Raw genomic sequence first — 26935 nt, forward strand, 5'->3', positions numbered from 1 at the left:
TCTAGTCGAGGATGTCCCTGCTCCTTGCAGGGAGGTTGGACTAGATGACTAGAGGTCCCTTCCAACCCTAACTATATTGCAGTTCTATGATTCTCATTATAGAGATTATGATAAAAACTGAAGTAAAAACATTGAGAGTTACTGTACACACTTAATGCATACTTCACATTTTAATTTCCTGTTGCATTTATATGAAATGGGTAAGACATAATTTTTTAACTCTATCCAACAAGCTGTCCAAGCTGAATATTAAAGTGTCCAGTTGCAGAGCTTGCAGGGGTTAGGCTTCATAATACTAGGATCTTGCAGTTCTTTTCTACCAGTACTTGCTAAATGATGTGCTATTGCAGGCTTATGTGCATTTCCTGAGATTTTTGAACTTGATTTAATTGAGCAATTATGAAACAGTCTTATGATTGACTATAAAATCCTCATAAAGGCCTAAGATTTTCTGTATTTTGAGAGAAGGCAAAGAGAGTGCTGTGATTCAAAATATCTTTATTTGTTGATACGCTTTTTGCCTAGCAGAGGATTTAACAAAACAAGAAACAAAAAAAAATTTAAAATCACCTAAATAAATAGGAAAAGGTATGGCATCTGGAAACACTTTCTCCTCTGTCTGGCAGCTGGCTTCATTTCTGTTTTCGCAGTTTTCAACAGTTTTCTAGTGGATTATGAATTGGTTCACTTTCTGCATGTAAGCAGTCTGAGCAAGCTGCAGGTTTTTGTAAAATTCAGGGTCTGTTTCTTCCCGGACTCTATGGCAATTTTGTTCTTCCCATCTGCAAAATATTATGAAATAAATATTACAAGGAGTCAAAATGTAGGCAAAACATGACTTTGTTCTTGCTTTCATTATCGGAGTAGTTGTTCAGCTTCAGTTGCTAAATAAGTTGTGTGGTTTTTGAATGCTTGTGCTACTCCTGTATTTTACTACTTATAATATTTATGTTGACTCAGTCTTTTAACTAAGATTTTTTTATATGGAGCACTTATTTGTAGGTGTTAAGCATAAAACTGTGTAAATCAAATAGTTTAAGTTTGTAGGGGGAAATAAGTATACTGATTATTATATCTCTAGTTATATCTTTGCTTTAGTTGTACAATGAAGAATATAATATGTTTAGTTCTTTAGCCTTCTGCCTTAGTGCAGAAACGTGTATGGTAACATCTACACAAAGACTGTTATGTCCCAAGTTTTGTAAAAGGCCCTATATACAGCTGTTTTGGTGGATATTTGTCATCATATATGATTGCCTTCATATAAAAGAAATGTATGGTATTCTTGGAAGAATCTGAGGCTTTCCATTCTGGTTATGCAGAATGACAAGAAGTCAGAGAACATTGAGAACAGAAGACTTCTCTTTCTTATGCCCCCTCACAAGAGTAAATTTGCCGAAAATTAAAAAGTAAATATTGAGCAACTCAGTTGTTGTAGTCAGAATACAGTAATGAGGGAAGTAAGCCGAGAAATCTATGAAAAGGGAGTCAAAACTATACAGACGAAATTGTTAATGTGAGGCATCTTTGTAAGCTCTCCTATGAAGAGAATTCAAAAAGGCTATATTTCCATCTCCATTTTATAATAGAAAGCAACAAAAGGAAATGAGAAAAATTAAAAAGATACAGTATGATTTAATTAGGGGATAGGTGAAAAGTGGAAGAGCTAAAGAGGGAAAAATGTGGAAGAGCAGGAACAAGACATTAAGGATTATCATGTGTGAGAATTCAGTCACAGGAAGATTAGTCTTTGTCAGAAACTCATCCTAAACTCGTTATTACTTCTAATAGTTGACTGTTACAATTAGCATTAGTTTGACAGTTTCTGTATGTCGTTGTGTCATATTATGTACACATAGTGTGAAAAAGCAGACAGATGAAATCAGATAATTTAGCATCATAATCATTTATAGGAAGTACTGACTTTCCTTGTGGTCATGAAAGACCAAATATAATAGGTCATTGATCCTCACTGGGATCTTGGGCTGTATTACATTTAAAGAAAATAATTAATAATTGTCAGTATAAGTAATGCAACTCTTATATGCTTGCCTCAGAGGAGAAACAGATCTGTCAACAGATCATAAAATAAATCTTGTTATAAAAATAATTTATTAAGAATAATGTTTCATAGCAAAATCTTTTGAAATTGCATTAAACATATGATATCTTTCTTTGTAGGAAACAAAAGCAAAACAAAAAAAAATCTTATTTTAATGACCTCAAGGATATTTTTTTAAGACTGAAACACTTGATGACTTCATGCTTACTCCTGTTGTTGATCTAGAATTAATATTATCCCATAATTCAAGAAACATAAAACTGATATTATTTCTGGTAATATTATTTTTTTAGAGTTTTTTACAAATGTCTTTCATGATTACTGAAAGTTCAGCTAACCAGCTATTTAACTCTGTTCCAGAGTTCAACAAATCAGTTGATCTTTTATTCCTGCCCTTACTTAACTTTTTAACTTATTTAACTTTCTTAAGAACCTTCTAGTGATGTACTTCTGATATTTATAGCACCTACTTCCTCATGATTCTTATATGATTTCCATTTCCGCTTCGGATGTATTAATGCTCAATGTAAGTTATACTAAACCACATGAAGTATGTATCCGCAAACCTCCAAGTTGTGTTGCATTTATTGTCAGTGAGTCCTCTATAATTTTAAAACAGATTATTATTGTTTGTAAACAATTATTTTTTTTCTGAAGACCTTGGCAAGCAGTTTGAAGACCTTGTAAAACAATTAACTCGTACCTTTCTGTTTCTGAACTGCTCTTCCTTAAAGACAGATGAACATAGTTTTGTCCCTGACTCTATTTCTGTTTATTTTGTGTACTCAAGACCTTCTTTTAAGTAGTGTAATACCATGCTCAGAAAGAACCGGAGTAATTTCACTGCACATTTTGCATGCATATGGGGCCACTTTTTGTCGTTTGATAAAGAAAAAAAACAAGAAAGGTAGTTCACATGCAATAGAACTCTATTAACATACCTACATGGTGCATAGGAGCATAGCACAAAGACACCAATGTCAAGTACCTGTTAATTGGTATCAGATCAGCTTAAAACAGATGGGGGAAAAAAGAGCAGTACTTTACATAGCCACTAGTAAACTTCTGGAACTTGCTTCCAAAGGAGGCTGTGCAAGCAGACATTATTAGCAGGTTCAGAAAATGACTTAACAGATTCATGGAAAACAAATCCATCAATGGATACTGTAAGCACTGCGCACTCTAACATTTTTAATACAGTCATGGTAGGCGGTGGGGGAGTGAAAGGTGAATGTGTGACAGAAGTGGCCACATTCACATGCTTGCCCTGAGTAGTATCTCGTATTGCCACTGTTCACAACAGGATGATGGAGCAGGTGGACTACAGGACATTTGTTCTATTCTTACATTCTTTATAAGGCTTTTGGCAAGACTTATTTACTCAGCCATAGTTCTTGCCCATGGAGCCATGCTGCATTTCAGAGCTGAAATACAATCTTTGCACAGTGCTATGTGCACACAATAGTTGGGGTTAGCAGCAGCTTATTTGTCTCTGCACTGTCTTCCATTTCCCATGTGCTGAAATGTAGTAGTATGATTTTCTCTAAAAATACATTGAGGTAAACATGAATGAGGAGGAAATATTTATGGTAGCAGACATAGATGAACGCAAAAAGTAGTCCTGTGAATCAAATATTTATGGGGAACATAACCCCAATTTTTAAAAAGGAAAACAAGGAGGATCCAGACAACTACAGGCCAATCAGCTTCACCTCTGTGCCTGGCAAGGTCATGGAGCAGATTCTCCTGGAAACCATGCTAAAGCACATGGAGAGCAAGGAGGTGGTTGGTGACAGCCAACATGGCTTCATTAAGGGCAGATCATGCCTGACCAACTTGGTAGCCTTCTGTGATAGGGTTACAGCATCGGTGGACAAGGGACAAGTAATAGATGTCATCTACCTGGACTTGTGCAAGATATTTGACACTGTCCCACATTACATCCTTCTCTCTAAACTAGAGAGACATGGGTTTGATGGACGGACCACTCAGTGGATAAGGAGTTGGCTGGATGGCCGCACTCAGAGAGTGGTGGTCAATGGCTCAATGTCCAAGAGGAGACTGGTGACAAGTGGCATTCCTCAGGGGTCTGTGTTGGGCCCAGCCCTATGCAACATCTTTGTCGACGACATGGACAGTGGGGTAGAGTGCACCCTCAGCAAGTTCGCCGATGACACCAAGCTGTGTGGTGCCGTCGATACGCTGGAAGGGAGGGATGCCATCCAGACCTTGACAGGCTGGAGAGGTGGGCCTGTGTCAACCTCATGAAGTTCAACCAGGCCAAGTGCAAGGTCCTGCACCTGGGTCATGGCAATCCCAGGCACAAATACAGGCTGGGTGGGGAATGGATTGAGAGCAGCCCTGAGGAGAAGGACTTGGGAGTGCTGGTGGATGAGAAGCTTAACATGAGCAGGCAATGCGGCCTTGCGGCCCAGAAGGCCAGCCGCATCCTGGGCTGCATCAAGAGGAGTGTGGCCAGCAGGTCAAGGGAGGTGATTCTCCCCCTCTACTCTGCCCTAGTGAGACCCCACCTGGAGTACTGTGTCCAGTTCTAGAGCCCCCAACAGAAGAAGGACATGGACCAGTTGGAGAAAGTCCAGAGGAGGGCCACGAAGATGATAAAAGGGCTGGAGCACCTCTCCTATGAGGACAGGCTGAGAGAGTTGGGGCTGTTCGGCCTGGAGAAGAGAAGGCTCCAGGGAGACCTGATAGCAGTCTTCCAGTACCTTAAGGGGGCCTACAGGAAAGATGGGGAGAGGCTGTTTTTATGTAAAGCCTGTTGTGACAGGACTAGTGGTAATGGTCTCAAAGTAGAGGGAGGTAGATTTAGATTGGATATTAGGAAAAAAAATTTTACACTAAGGGTGGTAGAACACGGGAACAGGTTACCCAGAGAGATGGTGGATGTCCCATCCCTGGAAACGTTCAAGGCCAGGCTGGATGAGGCTCTGAGCAACCTGATCTAGTTGGAGATGTCCCTGCTTCTTGCAGAGGGTTGGACTAGATGACTTTGGAAGGTCCCTTCCAACCCTAACCATTCTATTATTCTATGATATGCACAGATGAACACGACAGGAAGTGCCAGTTAAAGTGTAGGAGCAATGGCAGATGTTTATACAACCTGGTTCTACTGAAATTTTCTAGGTCCAGTAAGTCCCATACTTCATTAAGTTTTCTGGACCAAATTCAACAGTAAGTTATGCACTTTAATACCTTATTGAACTCAGTAGACATACCGGGGCTGAAGTCAGCATTAACTATAGCCATCCATTATTTTGTCATGGCATATTCAATTATTTTTACTTAGCTCTTTCAGTCATATGAAATAAAACTGTCAAAGTTGTCAAGAACTCCAAGAAATGAAGCCTCTAAGCCGCTGCTCTGAAATTTTTCATGTTTCTTCCAATACAGATCCTTGTGCCTTAAAAATCCTGCCAGAAGCACATTTGGTCTGATAGTTTGATAGGACATGATCCAAAGGCTCGTGGATAGTTAGTAGAATAGATAACTACAAATAATTCATCATTTATCTGCATAGATCTTGCAGGAGTACATTCAATAGTATAGATATTAAAAGCACATTTCATTAGATGACTGCTTTTATTTCACACACTGTAAAATGTTCCTGTTACTATAGTGCATTCAGGTGTACAAAAATGCATTCAGATGTACAAAAATGCAAATAAAAATGCTTTGTGTATTAAATTAGAGAATTTTTGAAACAAGGGGTAATACTTAGTACAGTCCTTTTTGATTTTCTGCCCTCAGAGATAAGGTATCCTGCTATTTCATGGAAAGTTTCAGCATGTGTGAAAGGATCATGGAATGAGTTCAGGTTTCTCATTGTCAAATTAACTAGGAGGAAAGACATTTAACTTTCTGGGGCATGTTGAATAATTGAATGGACTATTTAATTTATTGTCCGTCATTTGATTACACCTGTTGAGAACAGAGTTTTTTAACATTTCTATCATAAAACAAAGGATTTTAAACATTCTAAGGATGACTAGAAAACTTTTTAACATTGTAATTTGTGGGTTATTTTTAGTATTTTATTAACTATTATTTTTCAAAAATATCTTTTGAATTTTGAAATATTTTAAGATAAAAGAATTATACTGTTTTGAAAATGCCAAATGGAATTTTTCACTGACTTAAAAATAAAGTTTATTTGAGCAAGCTATTTGCCCTTTCCAATGTCAATTTTTTTTCCTTGGAAAATTCCCATAGCGTTGCATTTCAGCTCTAGGTCCACAGAAGAACTTTCTTTTCTTTGCTTCAGCTGAATCTCAAGTTATCTTGTCTCCATAATCACCCAAGGTGGAAAGGATATCCCAATACAAGATTCAGCAATTCTCCAAAACGAAATGCCACACACATTTCCTGCTTTACTTAAAAGATTTTCAAACTGAGACAGAAAATTGATTAAATTGTTGACAGATTCAATGATCTAGAGGTGCTGGAAATCAGTTACAGCATGGTAGGATTTGTGAATTCCATTCTGAAAATGTCTTGGTATAGAAATAAGAAAAATTAACAATCAAGTCAGAGGAGTTGCTGGAGCCCAAGAGAAAAGGAGTCTCGCTTTTTTTTTTTTCCTGGAAAGGAACACTGAAGAAATGAGGTCTGTAAGAGGAGCTGCTCTGCTTGAAGGTGAAACCTTCTGTCTCCACTATTTTATTGGAAGGAGAATATAAACAAATACTCAGCAAAGGCAGACTTTACCCTGAAATTGATCCATATTGTTCAGAAGAAAGCAGAGCCAAATCTGCTATCTTTATTATTCACCTTTTGCTGTGGTGGTTCAGTTTCTCACAAACTCCTATTTGAGAGGAAGGTCGAAAAGTCCTTTCAGGCAAGAGTCCTGTAGAACCAATCTAAACTATGTCAATCTCCTGACATTTCTCAAAAATTTCTGAAGGTATCTCACTTCGTATCTCCAGCACAAATTGCATCAGGAAGTGGCTTGGTAGCAGTAACATATCTTCTGGACTCCAAGGTTCTTTCTGAGTTGCCAGAGGTTTCTGTGTCTCATCTCTTGCCAAGTAGAGAAAAGGGAACAAATGGAGCAGGCTTCCTGTCAACTTCTTAACTCAGAAACTCTCACCAAACTGCTTGCATAAATTCTGTGCAGATACAGTTTCAGCATCAGGCATCTTAAATTGTTCAGCTTCATCCCACGTGCCTGGTCATAACGGAAAGTGTTGTTTAGACACCGTGTCTTTGGAAGACTCATGGTGTTTTAAGTTTTTTGTAAAAATAATCAAGATGTTATTAACTTTTTTTTAAAAAATAGGCATTTTTATTAGCATTTTTAAAAATTATATACTGTATACCTTATCAAGTATTCATTTTCTAATCCCTATTAAAGCATACAATCCTCATAAGAATGTTTAAAATGATTCAAATTAACCTGCATTTAATTAAGAGGGTTGGTGTTATGGGATTATAAGATTTGAGAGTTGTCCAAAGAAGCAAATTTATTTCCTAATGGAATTTTAAAGATTCTTCATCTTAAAGGTCAGGGGAGGGATAGACTATGTAAAGTGAAAAAGGAATCTCAATCTCAGGAAAAAAGTGTGAATTAAACATGTCTTTGTATGCTTAATTTAAACTGATTTCTTCTTCAAAGAAGGCTTGAAGTTCCTGAAAGTAACTTAAGTGATTGTGCTGAATGAAAATTCCAGTGTTTCTTTTGTACAGTTAATTGTCATTGAGAGTATCTTAAATTTGTTCATAATTCCTCTGGTGAGACTATTTGTGAATATAATGCTTCTGTATTAATTAATTTAACCTAATCTAGTCAATATTTTATAATTTCTAAACAAGCATTACTTATTACCTCAAGTCTTTGGTATAATTTATCTATGCAAATAGATATCAAGGGATGGACTTGTTTGTGTTAGTAATTTGGATGCTGGTATTAAATGAACTTTCATCATACTGTTTAGGTTTTCAGGAAGTGAGTGTTCTCAAAAACAAAAACAAATATCCATACTGCTTCTCTGTTTTACTTCTGCATTTTCCACTGAAATAAACCTTTTGTTTCAATGCAGTAGGTGTTCTATTTGTATTCTCAAAATTCCAGTTTCTCAGCTCATGTAAGCATATCTTTTAAAATTAAGTGCATTTCTACCTGTTGTACGTTCTTTATGTGTTTTCCTGTGTAGGACTGGACTGATAATTAAGCGATGTCTAACCAAAATGGAGAAAATAAATTATTCCAGTGACAGAAGTCTCGTTGTATGAAATCATTATATATACAAATTAATAGTCATAGAGTATATGATCATTAACTTCAATATGTCATTTACTGACATATGCGTAATGCATTTCTTTTTTACATACCACAGAATGCTTATAAAGAGTAAGTAGATGATCATAATCAAAACAATGATAAATCTTACACTGATATGTGCTGCTTTCATTCAAAGGCACCCTGAAGCACTTTGCAGACTGCTATATACAGGAAAAGAAATTAGAAATAAAAAATTACACTGAGATTTCATCAATATCTCCTGGTAATAATTACAGGATTTGATCAGATTCATTAATCTCCCATTTGGCTATTAATAGGAGTAAGACACACTCTGAATTCAATCTTTATTCTCTCAAGGGGATTTTCTTTGCTGAGGAAAAACTTCAGAGACTTTCTCCATCCTCTTAATGTGCAAAGTCTTTAAATACCAGCAGAAGCATTTTCATTTGCAGGAACTGAGTGTTCCATCTGCAATTATTTCTGAGAATGTAGTACAAAGTCAAGCATTATAATCAGTCTTTGGTTCATAACTTTTATAACTTTTTTTTATTTTGTCAATGCTGATTAGTATGTCCAGAGGAACTACAAGTACCTTAGAAAAGCATAACAGAACCACTCAGTCTCTTAAGTGTATTTATCTTTCTGGTGCATGCATGGGTCAAAAGCTATTGTTATCTTTTTTTTTTTTTTTTTTTTTTTTTTTTTGTTAAGAGCAAACGAACTATGCAGGTTCTGCTGGAGAAAAGACAACATACTTCTCTCAACTCTTAGTCCAGTACTCCCACCCTCAATAGCTTTTGTGCAGGGGAGAATGCACTTCCTACAATGATGAGACAAGAAAGCAATTATCAGAAAATAAAGCTATTCCTGAAATGAACTCTAACATTTAGTTTTATTGTCATGGCAACAGCTTTAAAGTGACCATATCACTAAATGCATAAATAAAATATTAAAATGAGTAGAAACATGATCAGTAAAAAGGAAGAAAATTACTACTACTCCTTTTTATGTCCTTCAAAGGAGGTGAAAGCTATTTGTGACAGGAAAAGGGCTGCCCTTTGATATCCTTACTTGGAGCTGAAATACTAGCTTTTTTTTTTTTTTTGTGAGAGAGAAAGGAAAGAAGAGAAATACCAATAGTTTTTTTTTTTTTACTGCTCTTTAAAGAATTCTTTATTTTAAATAGTCGCATCCATCTTTAAAGCATTCTTTAAAAGCACAGCAATCAGCAGAGAAAGCCAGTCTCAGAGGAAAATCTCAGAAAGAGTTAAGCGATGACCTACATTGATCCTCTATTAGAAGGGAGTGGATCCCATGGATACAGGTCTTTAGCAGAGATGGAAGATTAGGTCTACATACCTGGCTTTGTTATTCACTCTTTTCTTTCTTAAAGAAAAAGTCCTTTAATCTCCCCTTTCTTATATTGCCTCTCTCCAAATTGATGAATCCGATACCTTTGTAAAGGGCATTGCAAGTTGTGGATGAAAAGCGATGTGCTACAACTTAGCACAACCTGCAGAAGCAGCCTGTGACAGTTACTCCTCTCCATTTTCCTTCCTTTCTGGCAATCCTCTGTAGCAGCCTCCCCAACATAGCACCTGGTATAGCTGTGTCCAACCAGAGAGGGTTAATGATCTTAGCAATACAAAGATTCCATTAAGAAAGGCAAGTGCTCTGAATGGGAAGAACAACAAATTAAGGAAAATAGTAATTTACTATTTGAAAAACTCTAGTAATTAAATCACTAATTACTCTCTTCATCACAGAGAACAGACACGAGTTCCAACAAGCTGTTGTTTGAAAATATAATGGTTGTTTTCTTAATTACTTTAGTTGTGCTTCTTTTAAAAAGAGTTCTTTGCCTTCCGTCTCTTCAGAAGGACCTAATGAGGATGGTGACTGGAGACACTACTGGAAAATACTACTATGCTACTGGGTAACTCCAAGCATTACCACAGATCACGCAGATCCCCGCTCTCCTTCCTAGTTTTTAGCAATCTTATGAGTCAGATAATGGAGTCATCCAAGTTAGACTTTCAGTTTTCTGAAATCCTAGCCAGTTCTCAGTTATATTCATACTGTGCACTTCAGTAACTTGTCCAGATCCTGAATTCATCCTTCATCCTATGGTATTTTTTAAAAAAAAACCTAATTGATTTTTAGATCAAAAAGTTGCTTACTTTTGGTTTGGTCTAGGCATGGAAAAGGCACAGGCTTACTCACTGCAGTTGAAATGAGGAGCTTTTAGACAGGATTATCAATTGAATTTTAGTGATCTTGCTAACTAAAATAGGATTTGGGCTGCATACTGGTGGTTAGATTCACAAGTTTAGATTTTTTGGACTAATGCACTTACTGTTAGAAGTGACATGACTAAGATGACAAGCCTTTTCAGAAAATTAGTCTTTAATTTCTCTATTTTAATACAATACTAAAAACATTAAATATAAAAGAAATACTGTTTCCTTGGTACACAGAGGTTGTATGGTTAGGATAGTCACTGGCAGCAGCTAGAGCAAAAAAAGATACACTACTAGGAAGCCTTAGTACTTTTTTCTCTCTCAGAAGACATCAGCAAGGAGGTCAACAGCAAAGTGTTAGACATTAGTATGGAGCTGTTTATTCTGGAAAGCAGGGAGATTCACACAAGCCCAGATGAGTCCAGAACTGGTCACAAAGCAAGCTGCTACTCTGACTGTGTTCCTGCATGGCAGCAGCTGCTATCCATCCATTTTCCAGTAAACATGCAGCGTTGTTGCTCAAACTGGTGTTGTTTGAGACAGGTTTTTAGATGGCAACACTGTACTGGTGTAATTGTTGCTTACCTATTCTTTTAGTGCTTAGTTCATTGAACATTAATAATAATGAGGAAATTATTTTAATATATTTAACAATTGCTTTCTTTCTCTCTCTCTCTGTAATTCAGGAGAAAGGACACTGGGATGTTGTCATACAAAGAGCACCTACCAGTGAGTCAGGTAGTGGTTGGAGACATTGACCGGCCTGGGTCTGAAGCCAAGATATCTGTGGGTCCTGTGCGTTGTCAAGGAGATCGTAAGTTGGCTGGTTTTATTCCATTTCCTCCTAGGTAGAAAGCAAACTAAATTGGAAATTGGTATCTTTGTAGACACCACCCACAAATTTAAATATGTGACTGTCTACTCAGAGACTTTTTTTCTATGAAAACATGATATTATTTGAAAAATTTTAGCTATGAAACTGCACATATAATGGCTCATCTTTGCATTTAAAATAACAATATTTGTCTTTATGGTAAATGTGGCAACTTTGATAATTCAACTAAGTTTATGTAGATATAAGCAGTAACACAGATTGCATAAGAACATCTCTGAACATCTGTTTTTCTGTTGAGTGCTCCTGTCAGTGTCATTATCATGTCTATGGATATCACTGTAAACTGTGGTTATGGGATATGAATAGTAGCATGATGCCAAAACTTATTGCCATAAACTCTGTTTACAAGTGTGTAAAGTTTTACAAGATCGTTATTAAGTGTTAACCATATGTTAACCATATGCTAGATGTTTCCATTTAAAATGTTGGGAGTTTTTTGTAGTAGTCTCTAATTTCCAGGCTGAGTGCTGACAGAAGGCATAGATCCTTCAGCTTGATCCACAGGTGATAGAGTAAATCAGTATAATGGATAAATTTCCACTTCACACACACACAAAAAAAAAGTTGAGATGCAGTTAGGAGGATTATATTCTTCCTTCAATCTATTTTATATTTCAGAAGGTGAAATTCATCGTCAAAGACAGAGCAACTGCTTAAGACCCTTTTAAATCACTTCAAAAACTTAAAATCTATGCAGTTGGTACACACATTATACCCATCCTCTGTATTTGAAGGCCATTCTGTTACAAGACGTGCAGTAAGGAAACGTTACCTGATTTAATTTACAAGAACTAATATTTGCATGGTCTACAAGGAATACAAAATCCATCCTCAGCTGCTTGACCTTGACAGGCTGGAGAGGTGGGCCCGTGCCAACCTCATGAAGTTCAACCAGGCCAAGTGCAAGGTCCTGCACCTGGGTCATGGAAATCCCAGGCACAAATACAGACTGGGCGGGGAATGGATCAAGAGCAGCCCTTAGGAGAAGGACTTGGGAGTGCTGGTGGATGAGAAGCTTAACATGAGCAGGCAATGCGCCCTTGCGGCCCAGAAGGCCGGCCGCATCCTGGGCTGCATCAAGAGGAGTGTGGCCAGCAGGTCGAGGGAGGTGATTCTGCCCCTCTACTCTGCCCTGGTGAGACCCCACCTGGAGTACTGTGTCCAGTTCTGGAGCCCCCAACACAAGAAGGACATGGACCAGTCGGAGAAGGTCCAGAGGAGGGCCACAAAGATGATAAACGGGCTGGAGCACCTTTCCTATGAAGACAGGCTGAGAGAGTTGGGGCTGTTCAGCCTGGAGAAGAGGAGGCTCCGGGGAGACCTTATAGCGGTCTTCCAGTACCTCAAGGGGGCCTACAGGAAAGATGGGGAGAGGCTGTTCAGCGGGGCCTGTTGCGATAGGACAAGGGGTAATGGTTTTAAAATAGAGGGGGGTAGATTTAGATTAGATATTAGGAAAAAATTTTTTACAATGCGAGTTATAGAACACTGGAACAGGTTTCCCAGAGAGGTGGTGGAAGCCCCATCCCTGGAAACATTCAAGGCCAGGTTGGATGAGGCTCTGAGCAACCTGATCTAGTTGGGGATGTCCCTGCTCCTTGCAGGGGGGTTGGACTAGATGACCTTTGAAGGTCCCTTCCAACCCTAACCATTCTATGATTCTATGATAAAGAACACTGTAAGTGAGCCTATGAGATTGCAGAGATGTAGAAATAGTGAATGAGTGGGCATAGGACATGCAGGTTCAAGCCAGCGTCTAACATGGGACAACAGAGATGAGTATGGTTTGTCCTTCCTCATCTGCCTCTTTACAGCTACATGCTTTCTATCTGCATGTTTCTAAGTGCTTTACAAAGGAGGTCAGTATCATTGTCTTTGCCTTAAGCTAAAGTAGCTAATACCAACCGAGAGGAAATCATGAACACAGAGTCATCCAGCAGGACAAGTACAAAAGAGAGTTTTCTGAGTCCAAGTCCAGTGCCTCAAAACCCTAGGCCATTGCTCAGTGAGACAACTGAATGTGCTTAATATCTCTTTCTGTTCATGGTCTTTCTGCACTGCACAAGTGATCCCTCCAGCTTTTGTTAATGAATCTGGTGCCTAACAGGCAGAAACAAATATCTTAAAACTGATGACTGAGAAATAATGAGTAGCATCTTTCTTGCACCTGTATTCCTCATATCCTGAATTTGAGTGCTGCTAGAAGTATCAGTCTCTAAAGTATGGGAAATTTCTAAATATTAGTATAAATGAAACCTCATTTGAGCAGATAATAGCCTTTATTAGAGTATGACTGAGTGACACAGCCACTTGGAAAGCTGAATAGAGTATATTCCTAACATCCAGATGAATTGAATTCTCTGTTTGAACTTTACAGATATGATTTGTAGGTTTTTTTTTAAAAAAAAAAAAACTTTGCCTATGAATAAATTTTAATTTACTTCCATGACTATATATTATTGTCAGAAAGCTGGTACAAATTTTCTCACAGGAGATAATATAAACCACAGGCCTTTGCCAGTTAGTAAAAGCTCCCATTTTATATTCTCAGTGCATTCTCCTTTATATTTTTTATTAACTGTGTACAACAGCTGCTGTACCCGACACCACTACTCTCTTACCGTGGATTAGTGCTTGTAGAAAATATGTTTTCTGTCCTGGGGAAAATTCCAAAATCTCAAAATGTGCTTTTGTTCCAAAGGTAAAAAAGATCCAAAGTGCTGAATTTTTGGAAAGGGATTTTAAAAAACAATTAATCTATTTTTTGTTGTATTACACACATCAAACCTGACATTATCGATATTAAAGATGTTGACTCTCTTGTCACCAGAAGTTCAGTTGCATATGTTTTGTCTATAGTTATCATTGTATAATTTTTGAAGGTGACAAATGAAATTCAGTTAGAAGTATGAAGATTGGCAAAGAAATTCAAATTTTTTGGTCTGTTTGGAAGGAAGGTGGAAAAGGTAAAAGTGCCTAACTTGTCAAATAAAAACTTACCTATTTAAAAAGATTTCTCATTGTGATTGTAGAGCTTGCCAGTACTGTGACAGCTTATCTCATATTGGGTTATCCATGGCATGTGATATATCAACCCATACTCCACTGATATTTTGCAACACATAAAGGGCCATATTCTCTCATCAGAATTACAGTATAATTTGTCACATACTTCATAGCTGCTTCTGTGTAACATCTAGAGACACTGATGTCTCACCTAGGCCCATTCACAGCTGTAGCTGAGAGCTATAGGAGTACAGCACAACTGTTGACCTTTGCAGTCCATAAGAACAGACAGCTGAAAGCTTGCTATTTGAGAGCAAAGAGGATTAAAGAAAGAAAAAAATATGTTGTCTCTTGCAGTTCCCTTCCTCCCATACCCATCAGATTCTTAAAGAATTACAACAATTAACCACTCCTGCACTGACCAAATTAATCTGAAAATCATTCATCTCAGTGCCATTTGTTTGACATGAATTGAGGAACATTAGGAATGTGGTACACTTATTGTGGAATTACAATTGTTGTCCTGTTGCAAAAATCACTAGATTCTTCTTTCACAAGTAGGGATTTTATTTTCATCCCACAAATGACAATTTCATTTTTCTATTATCCTGATTTCTGACCTGATTAAGGCTGCTCTGGGCAAGCTTGGATGGTAGCTATTGTTGGAAATAAAATCAGAAAATTTAACCATGTATGATTATTCATCTTTGTGTTCCAGAAATATTTTTCATATTTAACTCCACCTTACAAAACACTATTTGCATCCTGAAAAGTAGTCAGCAAAAAAGGCTTTTATTACCCCTCTAAAGATCTGCTTAAGCTGCCGTGTTCTACCAGAATGATGAGGACTCATCTGGTCACTGTGGCTAAAATCCCACAAATCTTGCCTGGGGCCTGTCTTGTAACTCAGATAAAAATATCCAGGGTGTCTCTTTTCCATTTGCTATCTTAGTGTTCAGGAACACTTTCTAAATATTCCATTATTTTTTCTAAGGGGTGACCTACCAGGAGAGCAGACTTATCCAGTTTTACTGGGAACAAGTGCATAACCAGTATATTAATTCAGTGGGGTTTTTTTGCATTGTATTGCATCTACTGATCAAGCAAGGATTTTGAGCAAAGGTCACATTTACCCAGACTCAAAGCAAAGCTGTCCTTCCTGGCCACGGTTATATGAGTGTTGTACTTACAGAATGACAATGGCAGTTTATCAGCAGATTCTCAAGATCCTCTAAGCTGAACTGCAATTAAAAATAGAAACAGGGAAAACACATACCTACATAACTTTGACATTCACCGGTCCTGAGACTACACAGTAATATTGGATAAGGAAACTACTCTTATTTTTCTCAAGTGAATGTGTTCTGTGCAGGATCTAGATAAAAGGGCAAACATAGAACCACTAATTAATCAGCTTTACTCTTGACGTATCTTTAAGACAGTGATTAAAATCCCTTTATAGACCTATGACAGTGGTACCAATACTAATGCAATAGCACCTGAACTCCTCAGCCTCGCTGCATTTGGCCTTGTTCAAACCAGTAATAGAAAGACCTTGTCCATCTCTTTATGTTATTCCACTGTAAAGCAAAGGGGCACCTTGAGCCTTCTCTCTTTAGAGAAGGACACAAGTATCTTGTGGGGTGTTTTTTCTGTCTAAGCTCAGCCTGAGGTGGTAGATCAAGGCTACAAAAATGGATCTGGTAATTTCTTCTGAAACCAAACTGAAGAGCTTAGATCACTGTGTTGAGGCTATTGCTACAGAGATTTCATCAATAATCACATTCCATCAAAATTACTTTTGCATCTTTTCAAGACTTTCTTTTCATTTCCCTTAGGAAAATACTGATGTTCTCAACGCTCGTATATTTGTAGCCTGCTAAGAGTATCCTTTTCTCAAGGACTTCCAAGGATTTTGATTTGTCTGCTCTTTATAAGCCCAGAGTGGTGCAGACTAAGTATTCTGCTCTAGATTTACCTTTCTTCTTGAGTCTATTTTCCTTTTGTCCCATTTTTGCTATAGCAAAGACAGAATTTAATGGAGAGATGTTTTTACACAGCTCAGATTTATGGTTTTTCCATCTCCTCCGGTGTACAGTTTTTACCCTCCCAGTAAGACTTCGATTTCTGAGCCACTAAGCATTTTTTGTGTTTTACTTCTATTATCTTTAATCTTCAAAATGTGAAGGAGAAAGCAGCTCTATTGACAGCGGTTCTCTCTAAGCTAAGTTTTCATGAAGACCAGTACCAGCACTGTTCATGTAGGATCTGCAGTGACAGACAAAATTCTCCTTGACAGATGACAGAAATTCAGGAACAAATCAAAACTTGGGTCTAACATCAGTGCATTGATTTTGTTTGTGCATGTGAGCTTGTGACTGTATTTGTGCATTCTCAAGGCAAATATACTTTGAGTTCTTTTATTCAGTGATTTTGACCATGGCTTATCATTACTTCTTTCATGACCTGATGCTTTGTTTCTTTCACATCTAAATATGCTTTTGGCTTTACTCTTGTACTTCCTTTTAGAATGTTCCAGTAGAGTTGGCTTATTTAATCAGATAGTGGTGTGGGCTTGAGCATTTTTTGTGACTCTGGGTTTGTATTAAAATTGCTCTATAGATATCTAAAACAGACAGCCACTGTGAGGGTCAGTGCTTACAGGTATCCCTGGTAAAGTATGGTTTTGTATTCCTTAAGCATTTCTTATGCACCACGTGCAGGTTAGTGACTCAAGGGGCTTATAAGAAAGATGGGGAGAAACTTTACAGGGTATGTTGTGACAGGACAAAGGGTAATGGTTTTAAACTAGAAGGAGGGAGATTCAGACTAGATATAAGGAAGAAATTTTTTACAAGGGTGGTGAAACACTGGAACAGGTTGCCAAGGGAGGTGGTTGATGCCCCATCCCTGGAAGCATTCAAGGCCAGGTTGAATGGGGTCCTGAGCAACCTGATCTGGTTGGAGATGTCCCTGCTCCTTGCAGGGGGGTTGGACTACATGACCTTCAAAGGTCCCTTCCAACTCAAACTATTCTATGATTCTCTGAAAAATAAATTTACTATTTCATATACATACTTAGTCCATTTACATTCTAGATTGAGGACACTTTCAACATCTAGAACTGGTTTTTCAATGGAACCATCTGAATTTGAGAAAAAAAAAAAGCACTGCCTTATAGTGCAGTTTCCAGTTACACATTAAAACTATGAAAAACATCAATTCTCTAGTAAGATATGCAATGTGTTGACTTGGTCAGACCAGCAGTGTTACTGTTACATACATAGGTAAGGTAAGCTGGAGAGTATCCCAGCAAAAAAAAACAATTTGAATTGGTAAAAGATCCAACTGGAATTTCAGTAGAAGTGAAGAATTTACTCCTACTGTATCCTAAACAGCATTCCAGTAGTACAGTGACTTGCCTTACAGGTTACCGGAAGTGAAAACACTGTATCAAACAAAAATTAACATCAATGACAACTCAAAAAAAAAAAAAAAATCAAGCCTGAGTGCTTGCAGCTGGCCTCTTAAGTGTATAATTAGATGTGAAAACTACAAAAAAAAACCTGTTTGAAACTTCTGAAGCAACGATTCCACTGGAAGCTTGTGCGATGGGATTACATATCTGAAATCTGGCAATTCCCATTTGAGGTGTTAATAACTTCTCAGCTACTTGGGTTAGAAAACTAACAAAAATCTCTAGATTTTTCTACATTTCCCTATTTTTGGCTTGTATTGCTAGATATATCTATATGCTTTTATTTTTATGAATTTCTTATGACTTTCCAATCCAGTGTGCTAAGTTCAGTAGGGGAAATACAGGTCAAAACTTGATCCATCTAAGAGTTTAACTTTTTTTCCCTAGTAACTGTAGCTGCCTTTAGTCAACATAAAAAAATTGCCTGCTGAATTTCCACAGCTATTACCCCAGCATGTCTTTATTTGTTGCACTGGATTATACATTGTGCAATTCTAACTGAATACAGATTCATCCAGAGAATATCAGGACATCATGCTTGCTGTTTATCACAGTTGTTCTGATGCTACCAGCAAAACAGGAGAAAGAAAATTTTCCTTTCAACAAAAGCAACCTGACAACCAAGAAGTACTATTTTAGACTAATTTGATTTTTTCAGTGGATTTTGTTGAAGGTGATAAAATAATAGTGTTCACCTCCATGTGGTAAGAGATCATCCACTTCAGTTATTCAAATTGCTATGATCATTTTTCAAGTGCAGGTGCTTTCCTCAGAGACCCAAGAGAAAAGAATCACCCACTATTTCATCCTTCTAAAACTTGCTATGTAAACAAATCCACTCTTTTACTGTTGTTTAATATTTGTTTTAAATAATATCATTTCCCATAGCTAAGTCTCTCTCTTTCTCTTCACCTTTAACCTTGTTTCATACTGTATAATTTGCTTTTATTTTTAAGTTTAAATAGAATTTATTTCAGTATTTGTGCTGAAATGTTTTCTTCAGTGAGTGGTGCTGGAATGCCCTCCTGTAGCGCCTTTATGTTTCTAAGAGAACTCTTCCTTTTCTCACCTCCTAGGAAATCTCAGATTGTGGCTGGTTATCTCATATAAGTATAGACTATTTCTGGCCATGTGAATAAAATTTTGCCTGTCCTAAAAAAAGGGAGATGAAAATCTCCATTGTTCACGTGAATTTAGGGCATTTCTCTCTCACACTGACATATGCAAAGACACTTAAAGGTGGACATAGGATAGAGTATATTCTCTTGTGGCTTCTTTTACACGTTCTCATGTCCTTCCTAAGCAGCAATGTGATCTAACTGCTGGCTTCTTGGCTGGTAGATCTGTCATCCTTTTTCATTTGCAACCAATTCTCAAAGGCGCTATAATTACACTCAAAAGTGATTCTCTGATGTTGTAAATCAGAAACCTTTTAGTTTAATTTATAACTTACTGTTATGTAAGTTTTCAACAAGATAAGCTCTATGTTAGATGATCCACGATGAACAGTACCAAAATGAGAAGACTTAATATCTCTGGAACTGCAAATCAGCTTGGAATTGTCTTGAGGTTTGGGGGGTGGAGGATGGTAGGCAGAGTGAACAGCATTTGAACATGTACGGCTGAAATTATTTAAGTTCCAAAAAATATTTTCTTTCTTCATGGCAATACCTAATCTGCGATAATCATTCTAGATGCTTTGCTCCTACTTCTTTGCATTTGCACAACAGGAAACATTTTGGCTTAAAAAATTGGAAGGAAACAGTCCCTAGAGCACTGTAAGGTTCATTGAGAGCTCTTTCTGCATAGAGCCCTGAATGTAAGGTTCCTTTTATGTAAGTCTCAAAAACCCAACAAGGAATTGGTAAGATTAATGCTTTTTGTGTTTATGCACTCATTAGAAACTGTCAACATTTCTACTGTAAACACCTTTTTCTGAGGTTTATAACATGGCCATAAAAATCTCTTTCTGTTCAAACTTTGCATACAGGTGTACTCATGGAATAAATACTTGTTAAGTGACTCAGTTTTAACATAATTCATATAGTCATATATGAATATTCTCTAATGTATCCCACTCACTGTCAGGTTTTGTTGTGTTTGCTTTCTGAAAGCAAACCCTACCCATGAGCACTACTCATCTCACAGAGCAGGAAGAAATACAGATCACATAAAATATAACTATTGTCCTAGAAGGACATGTCTTTTTATGTCTGACAGAAGCAGCAGGGCTGCTTGCCAATAGTGCAAGAGAAAAGGGAAAAGCAGAGTTAAAATTACGATTTTGGCATGTTAGGGAAAACCTACCAGCCCCATACAGGTTGTGCTATATGCAAGTCAGTAATTCAAGCTAAAAAAAACAAAAAAAAACCAAAAAAAACCAAAAAACAAACCCAACTTTTTATGGGACTGATTCTATAGGAACATTCATAAGAGAGATCCTTTAACAGCAAGTGTTGGCTCTTGATATAGTTTGACCCCTTCTTTTTAATCCTTTTCAAACTTTGCAAAGATCTGGTAGACTCTGAGTGTTTGGTTCAGAAGAGTGGGACTTATGCTACTTTTGCCCATACCTGGTGGTGTATGAAAGTATTCTGGATGACACTGTCTTTTAGTGTATCTTTTAATTATGAATACAATTTACATTGCTGGAGACCTTTGCTTAAGGACAAGAAAGCAGTATGCTCTCAATATCTCTTTTGAGGGGAAATACATTTAATCCTTCTTATCTTTACTTTCCTGACAGTTACTTTTTCTGTGCACTCTTTACTGTCTTAAATGAAAGTCACATCTGTTTTACACATATATTGACTTTAGGTATGAGGAATAACATAGTTCCCCAATTTCTCCACACTTCCCAGATTCATCATGAAATGTAAACCACTTAGTGGCAGAGACATTTTACTTGGTTTAAGACAGGAATGGATCTGGCTACTATTGATTAATTCACACATGCATGCAATTCTGCCTAAATGTGTATGTTGGTATAAACTACAGAAGGCAATTCATTTGAGTTTCAGAGCACTAATAGATTTTATTCTCTTTATGTATTTCCTGAAGTAATAAAAACATATGGCAATCAATGACCATTGTCAATTCTCCAGCCAATCGTAAAAGAAAAAAATGGTGAAACTCCATAGGGGAGTTACAAGATTTATGTTTCAGAGATATAGAATTCAAATGCAATTAAGAGCTAATTTTATTCAAATTCCCCTCATCATTATAATTATATTACAGGTTAATTTAATCTTCTTTAATGCAAAAATAAAAGTATCTGAAGCATTTCATGTAAAGTATTGTCTCTAAAGTCCTCGGGAATTTAAGCAAAGAGTGGTTAGTCTGATAGATGACATACAGTAGCTGTTCATATTAAACTCAAATTCTGTTAATGTTATGCTTTAATTATAATTTCAAACATTTTACCATCTATGTGATTATAATGCATATTAGTATCTTACCACTTACCTAGAGGCAAGTAAGAAAAGCAATTGAACAGGGTACAAAATCTAAGAATGAAAAGATTAAACAATTCCCACAGTGTATAGACAAGTGATGAAAAGGAGACGTCAGTAAAGCAATAAGGAACTAAGAGAACCTGAGACTAAACTGGGGAATGAAAAGTTGCTAGAATCCTGTCAATTACATGCACAACTTTACGGTCACCTTTAAATTTCACTCCATAAACCTGAATAATCTCAGAAATGAGGTATAAAATGGAGGAGATTATCTGTATTAATTTTTTAGGTGGAACTCTTTCTCATTATAATAGAATCATAGAATCATAGAATCACATGGTTGGATGGGACCTATAAGATCATCTAGTCCAACCGTCTTCACACTACCATTGCTGCCACAGGTACTAAACCATATCTTGTAGCTCCTCATCAAGCCGCCTCTTGAACACTGCCAGGGACGGCGACTCCACCACCTCCCTGGGCAGGCCATTCCAGTGCCTGACCACTCTTTGGGAGAAAAAATTTTTCGTCACATCCAATCTAAACCTCCTCTGGTACAACTTGTGGCCATTTCCTCGGGTCCTGCTTGTTGCCTGGGAGAAGAGGCCAAACCCCTGCTCATCACAACCTGCCTTCAGGAAGCTATAGAGTGCAATGAGGTCTCCCCTGAGCCTCCTCTTCTCCAGACTAAACAATCCCAACTCTCTCAGCCGCTCCTCATAAGACTTGTGCTCCAGACCCCTCACCAGCTTTGTTGCCCTTCTCTGGACACGTTCCAGGGCTTCAATGTCTTTCTTGTAGTGAGGGGCCCAAAACTGAACACAATACTCGAGGTGCGGCCTCACCAGCGCCAAATACAGCGGGATGATTACCTCCCTGCTCCTGCTGGCCACACTATTTCTAATGCAGGCCAGGATGCCATTGGCCCTCTTGGCCACCTGGGCACACTGTCAGCTCATGTTCAGCTGAGCATCAACCAACACCCCCAGGTCCCTTTCCTCTTCACAGTCCTCCAGCCACTCAACTCCGAGCCTATAGCGCTGCATGGGGTTATTGTGGCCAAAGTGCAGGGCCCAACACTTGGCCTTGTTGAACCTCATCCCATTCAGCTCAGCCCAGCAATCCAGCCTATCCAGATCCCTCTGAAGGGCCTCCCTACCCTCAGGCAGATCAACACCACCACCCAACTTGGTGTCATCTGCAAACTTACTGAGGGTACACTCAATCCCCTCGTCTAGGTCGTCAATAAAGATATTGAACAAGATGGGCCCAAGTACTGGCCCCTGGGGGACACCACTTGTAACAGGCTGCCACCTGGACTTTACTCCATTAACTACTACCCGCTGGGCACGGCTCCCTAGCCAGTTCTTTATCCAAAGAAGGGTATACCTACCCAGTCCACGGGCAGCCAGTTTCCCTAGGAGAATACTGTGAGAGACCGTGTCAAAGGCTTTGCTGAAATCCAGGTAGACCAAATCAACAGCCTTTCCCTCATCCTTGTGTGCTGCGTATTCCTGCAGCACTGACTGACATTTAAAGAGCAGAAAGAGCAGAAAAAGGCAAAAAATGATTGAAGGTGAGGTAGAGTGAGGTCAGTCTTGTTCATTGCTATGTGTAAATTATGAAATTCAATCTAATTTAGACATAGATAAATGAGTAGCAGCAGGATGGAGGATATCCAGTTATAAAAGAGCTTGTGTAACCTCGCAGCACCCAAAACCTGGCACACAACACAAAGTGTATCAGTAGCACTAAGAAATGCCCAACCACCAAGATGGCAAAACTAATACAGAAGAAGTTGGGGACCCTCGATATTTGTTAAACTTGCACCATTGATCTCTGTACTAGGGAACCGAGTTAACTCTAATTATGTCTCAATACAAGATTTCAAAATAGCTGAACTTTTTCTATCCAATGGTTCAATAAAAGGAAGGTCAGGTATGCATTCCACAACCACAGCTGCCCTTCATAATAATTTCTCATTCCCATCCTTCAATTGTAGGGCTGCCTTCTAACAGCTTATGTTCAAAACACTCCTGTCATTAAGTCCTGTTACATGTATATATATATACACAGTATCTGGTGTGTATATCACACCCCACTCAGTGCTTACCACGATTTTCTAAGGAATGTATCCTGATCCTTCTCTCAAAGAAGAAACAAGTCATTCTAGATTTTTTTGGTAGATCTATGATGTCGTCCCCAAAAGAATAGCTTTAGTACCTATGAACATAGGATTGCAAAGTTGTGCATTTTGGGCAAGTGATTAGAAGTCTGAAATGAGGAAAGGGAATATGGCAATAGCTTGAGAGAAGTAGAATAGACACAATGTAAAGAATTAACCTCCTATTTCTTTACTCTGATCTATTTTTTAATGTTTTTTTCTGACCTTTCCCTTCTATGGTAAAACTAGAAAATGTAGGGGGGAAAGGGCTAGAAAACTGTGAGAGAAATATGAAGAATTGCCTACTTACTCCCTTTTCTATTGGTGATGTCATGAAGAACTTCCATTATTAAATTTCAGGATTTTAATATATTGGGTTCCAAATTAACATTGCAATGTGTGAAGTGACATAAATTTAATATTTAGAGAGCAAGTTTCAGAGGAAAGATTGCAATTCTCCTTCATGCTTCCTCTTTTCTGTGCTAAAAAAAAAAAAAAAAATTGTATTTTGTGAGGTACCTACTTGATTCTTTAAGGCAAAAAAAAAAAGGGGGAAAAAAATGAAAATGCTCATAATTTTAGTCAAGTTTTAACTTTGAATCAGCTCAGATAGAATTAGAAGGAGATGAGTGGAAAATCCTCTGCTTTACAAAATTGTAATTTCTTTTTCTTATTAAAGGAATTCAAGGCAGTTTTATCCATTTACTGTTAGGAGCTTACAGTAATCTCTACTTTGAAAGTCTTAGCTAAGCTTGCAGAATCATGAAGCTTTCAACTTTAAAATATTAAGCGGCAAATTCTAACATTTTTATATGCCTGTATTTCAGCTCTCATTTGTGAAGAGCTATCTGTACATCTGTTTTGATCGAATTCAGAGAAGCAATATTTTTCATGAGAACAGCTGTCAAGGAAGCAGTTATGGAAAGAAGGGGAATAGTGACTTAAGGTTTCAAAATCTTCTTTTGAGCCTTTTCTTTCACTAATTAATTTCCAACATGCACAATATATCTATATTTTATTATTTACCCTTGTTTTCATTAACTCCTGCAGGTGGAAAACTTTTGCCTTATCACTGCAAATAGTTCTGCTTTTGAAAACTGAGGAACTGAATCAGTATGAATCAATTATTAGACACAGAACACAGTTTTTACATTTGTGTCTCATTCACTTGAACATAATTTACATTAGATTTGCTATGGTAAGGTTAAATTTAAAACTATTTATTGTTATGAACTGTTATTGCATCTTCATATTTCAGATGCAGGTAGAAGTAAACTCGATCCGTAGTTGGTAGGATATCTTCCAGGAAAGTTAAGATGCTTCCAAAAACATAGTGGAGAAGGGATTTTCGCAAGAAATACTTTAATTTCCCATCCCAAAAGGAGAGAAGATTCTCAAAAACACATGCCATATCAGCACTGAAAAACATCAGAAATCACCTGAAAGAGAACATGTTGATTATCAAACCTGATTCCCACTGATGGCAGGACATCATTGTGACTGACTTTCAACATTTTACAAAAGAGCCTTTTCATCACTGTTTAATTATATTTCATAAATAAATAGCTTTTGAACTGAAAGACTTTTTAAAATGTCCAAATCAGAGTAAATTTTTCAAAACGGTTAGCTCAGTGTAGTTACATTTCATGAACAGTTTCAGTAAACTTTCAATTTCTTTCAAAACTATCAAAAGCTTCAGTGTTTTGTAACAATTACAGGTTTTTGTTAAAAAATATGTCACTAAATTTGCGTCATGGGAGGGACACTCCTTCTTTCCTTTCTTTAAACGTAAAGTGATTCTGTACCCTGATAGAGACTTGTGAGCTTTCACTTTTGTAAACTAAAAATAAACATTCTTGCATTAGCTTCAATCTTGCTTGAACTATAACGTAATTAACTGGTATTCTACCCATTCATATTCTGAAGTTTATCTCTGTATATCACTATGCAGAGAGAACTCTCTCCTGTTCTCTGTACACACACTGTATTTCAGATGGCTAATTTGATTCTTCTCAGTAATATCATAAGGTAACTTTGGGATCCCATAAGGACAGTCAGTTATTAAATAAAAACATTATTATCATACTAGGTGATTATTATCAGACTAGGTGCATTACAGCTACCTAGTCTCAGAAAAGCTGTAGTAGTCCAAGATACAACCAAATAAAATTAAGATGCTTAAAGCAATAGGCAGGATTTGAGAAAAATGGAAAGCAGCATCTGAAGCTGTGTAAGTTCAGGAGATACAGGCGTCATTGTTAGCAACTTGTTAACAGCTTCCCATGGTGACAAGAAGGAAATGACGTTTTATTGAGGTTTTACTTTAATCTATGAACTGTTTGAACATCTAAATAATAAAAACATGTAGACTTTCATTATTGTAGTTCTTTCTCTTTTTAGCCCTAATTTGATAAAATTATTTTGCATTGTACTGAAAACATTTTGCAAGGGCAGAGGGGTGGGGGCAGAAGTACCAGTTTTTGACAAGGACATTTAGAAGCCAACAATATCAAATCCAACAATAAAACTGTATTTCAAAAGCAGAGAGTATGCCACCTTCCAGTCAGAAAATCTGTCAGCCAATGTCATAGGAAAAAAAAAAAAGCAACATTTTATTCCGTTGTTGCAAATTGTTTTATTATCTTTCTCACCATCCAGAGCAAGACATTAAATTCTTAAAGATCATAAAATGTAAGATATTTTGCAAGTGCTTCTAAGCTCAGTTGGAATAATAGGGCTTAGAAATATAAGTTAATTTGGGTTGGAAGGCACCTATGGGGGTCACTCAGTCCAATCTCCTGCTCAAAGCAGGACTAACTTCAAACCCAAATCAAGTTGTTTGGGGCCTTTTCTATTAACTTTATGAAGATTTGTGAGGCTATAGTTTCTGACATCTCTCTGGGCAACCTATTCCAGTACGTAAGCACTCTGTGAAAATATTTTCTTTCTATCCAGTATGTGTTGCAATTTGTGACTGTTGCCTCTTGATCTTTTGCTTTGCACCTCTGAGAAGAGCCTGGAGTTGTCTTCTCTAGAACTACCCATCAGTTGGTGAAAGCAGCAATCAGCTGCCCTCCAAGCCTTTCTCAGGATAAGCAAACCCAGTTTCCTCAGACTCTCCTCATACCTCACATGCTTCAGTTCCCAAACGCTTATTACATGTATAATATCATGAGAATCAGGAAAAGGGCAGAGATCACATGCTGATTGGTTTTCATGAGTCAAGATGAATAAGTCAGACCTTTCTTTCTCCTGGATTGTGAAGGACAGTCCTGCTAACAGATAACTATTACTGATGCAGTAGCCCAACCAATACAGAAGATGTCTTTCTGCATATGGCAGTTCTCTCTAACTGCTGCCAGCCACATAGTCAAGC

The 26935-nt window shown here is 37.5% G+C and overlaps 1 protein-coding gene across 1 annotated transcript in view; it reads left to right on the plus strand.

The window, feature by feature from the left end:
• CNTNAP2 (contactin associated protein 2) overlaps positions 1-26935 on the plus strand; it is a 1234090-nt gene that overhangs the window by 1032706 nt on the left and 174449 nt on the right. The window contains exon 15 of the mRNA XM_086743072.1: positions 11248-11375. Within this exon, the coding sequence (XP_086599198.1) occupies positions 11248-11375 (128 nt within the window). The remainder of the gene's footprint in view (positions 1-11247; positions 11376-26935) is intronic.

This window comes from Chlamydotis macqueenii, chromosome 2 (assembly GCF_036417535.1).
Source record: "Chlamydotis macqueenii isolate bChlMac1 chromosome 2, bChlMac1.mat, whole genome shotgun sequence".
Lineage (NCBI taxonomy): Eukaryota > Metazoa > Chordata > Aves > Otidiformes > Otididae > Chlamydotis > Chlamydotis macqueenii.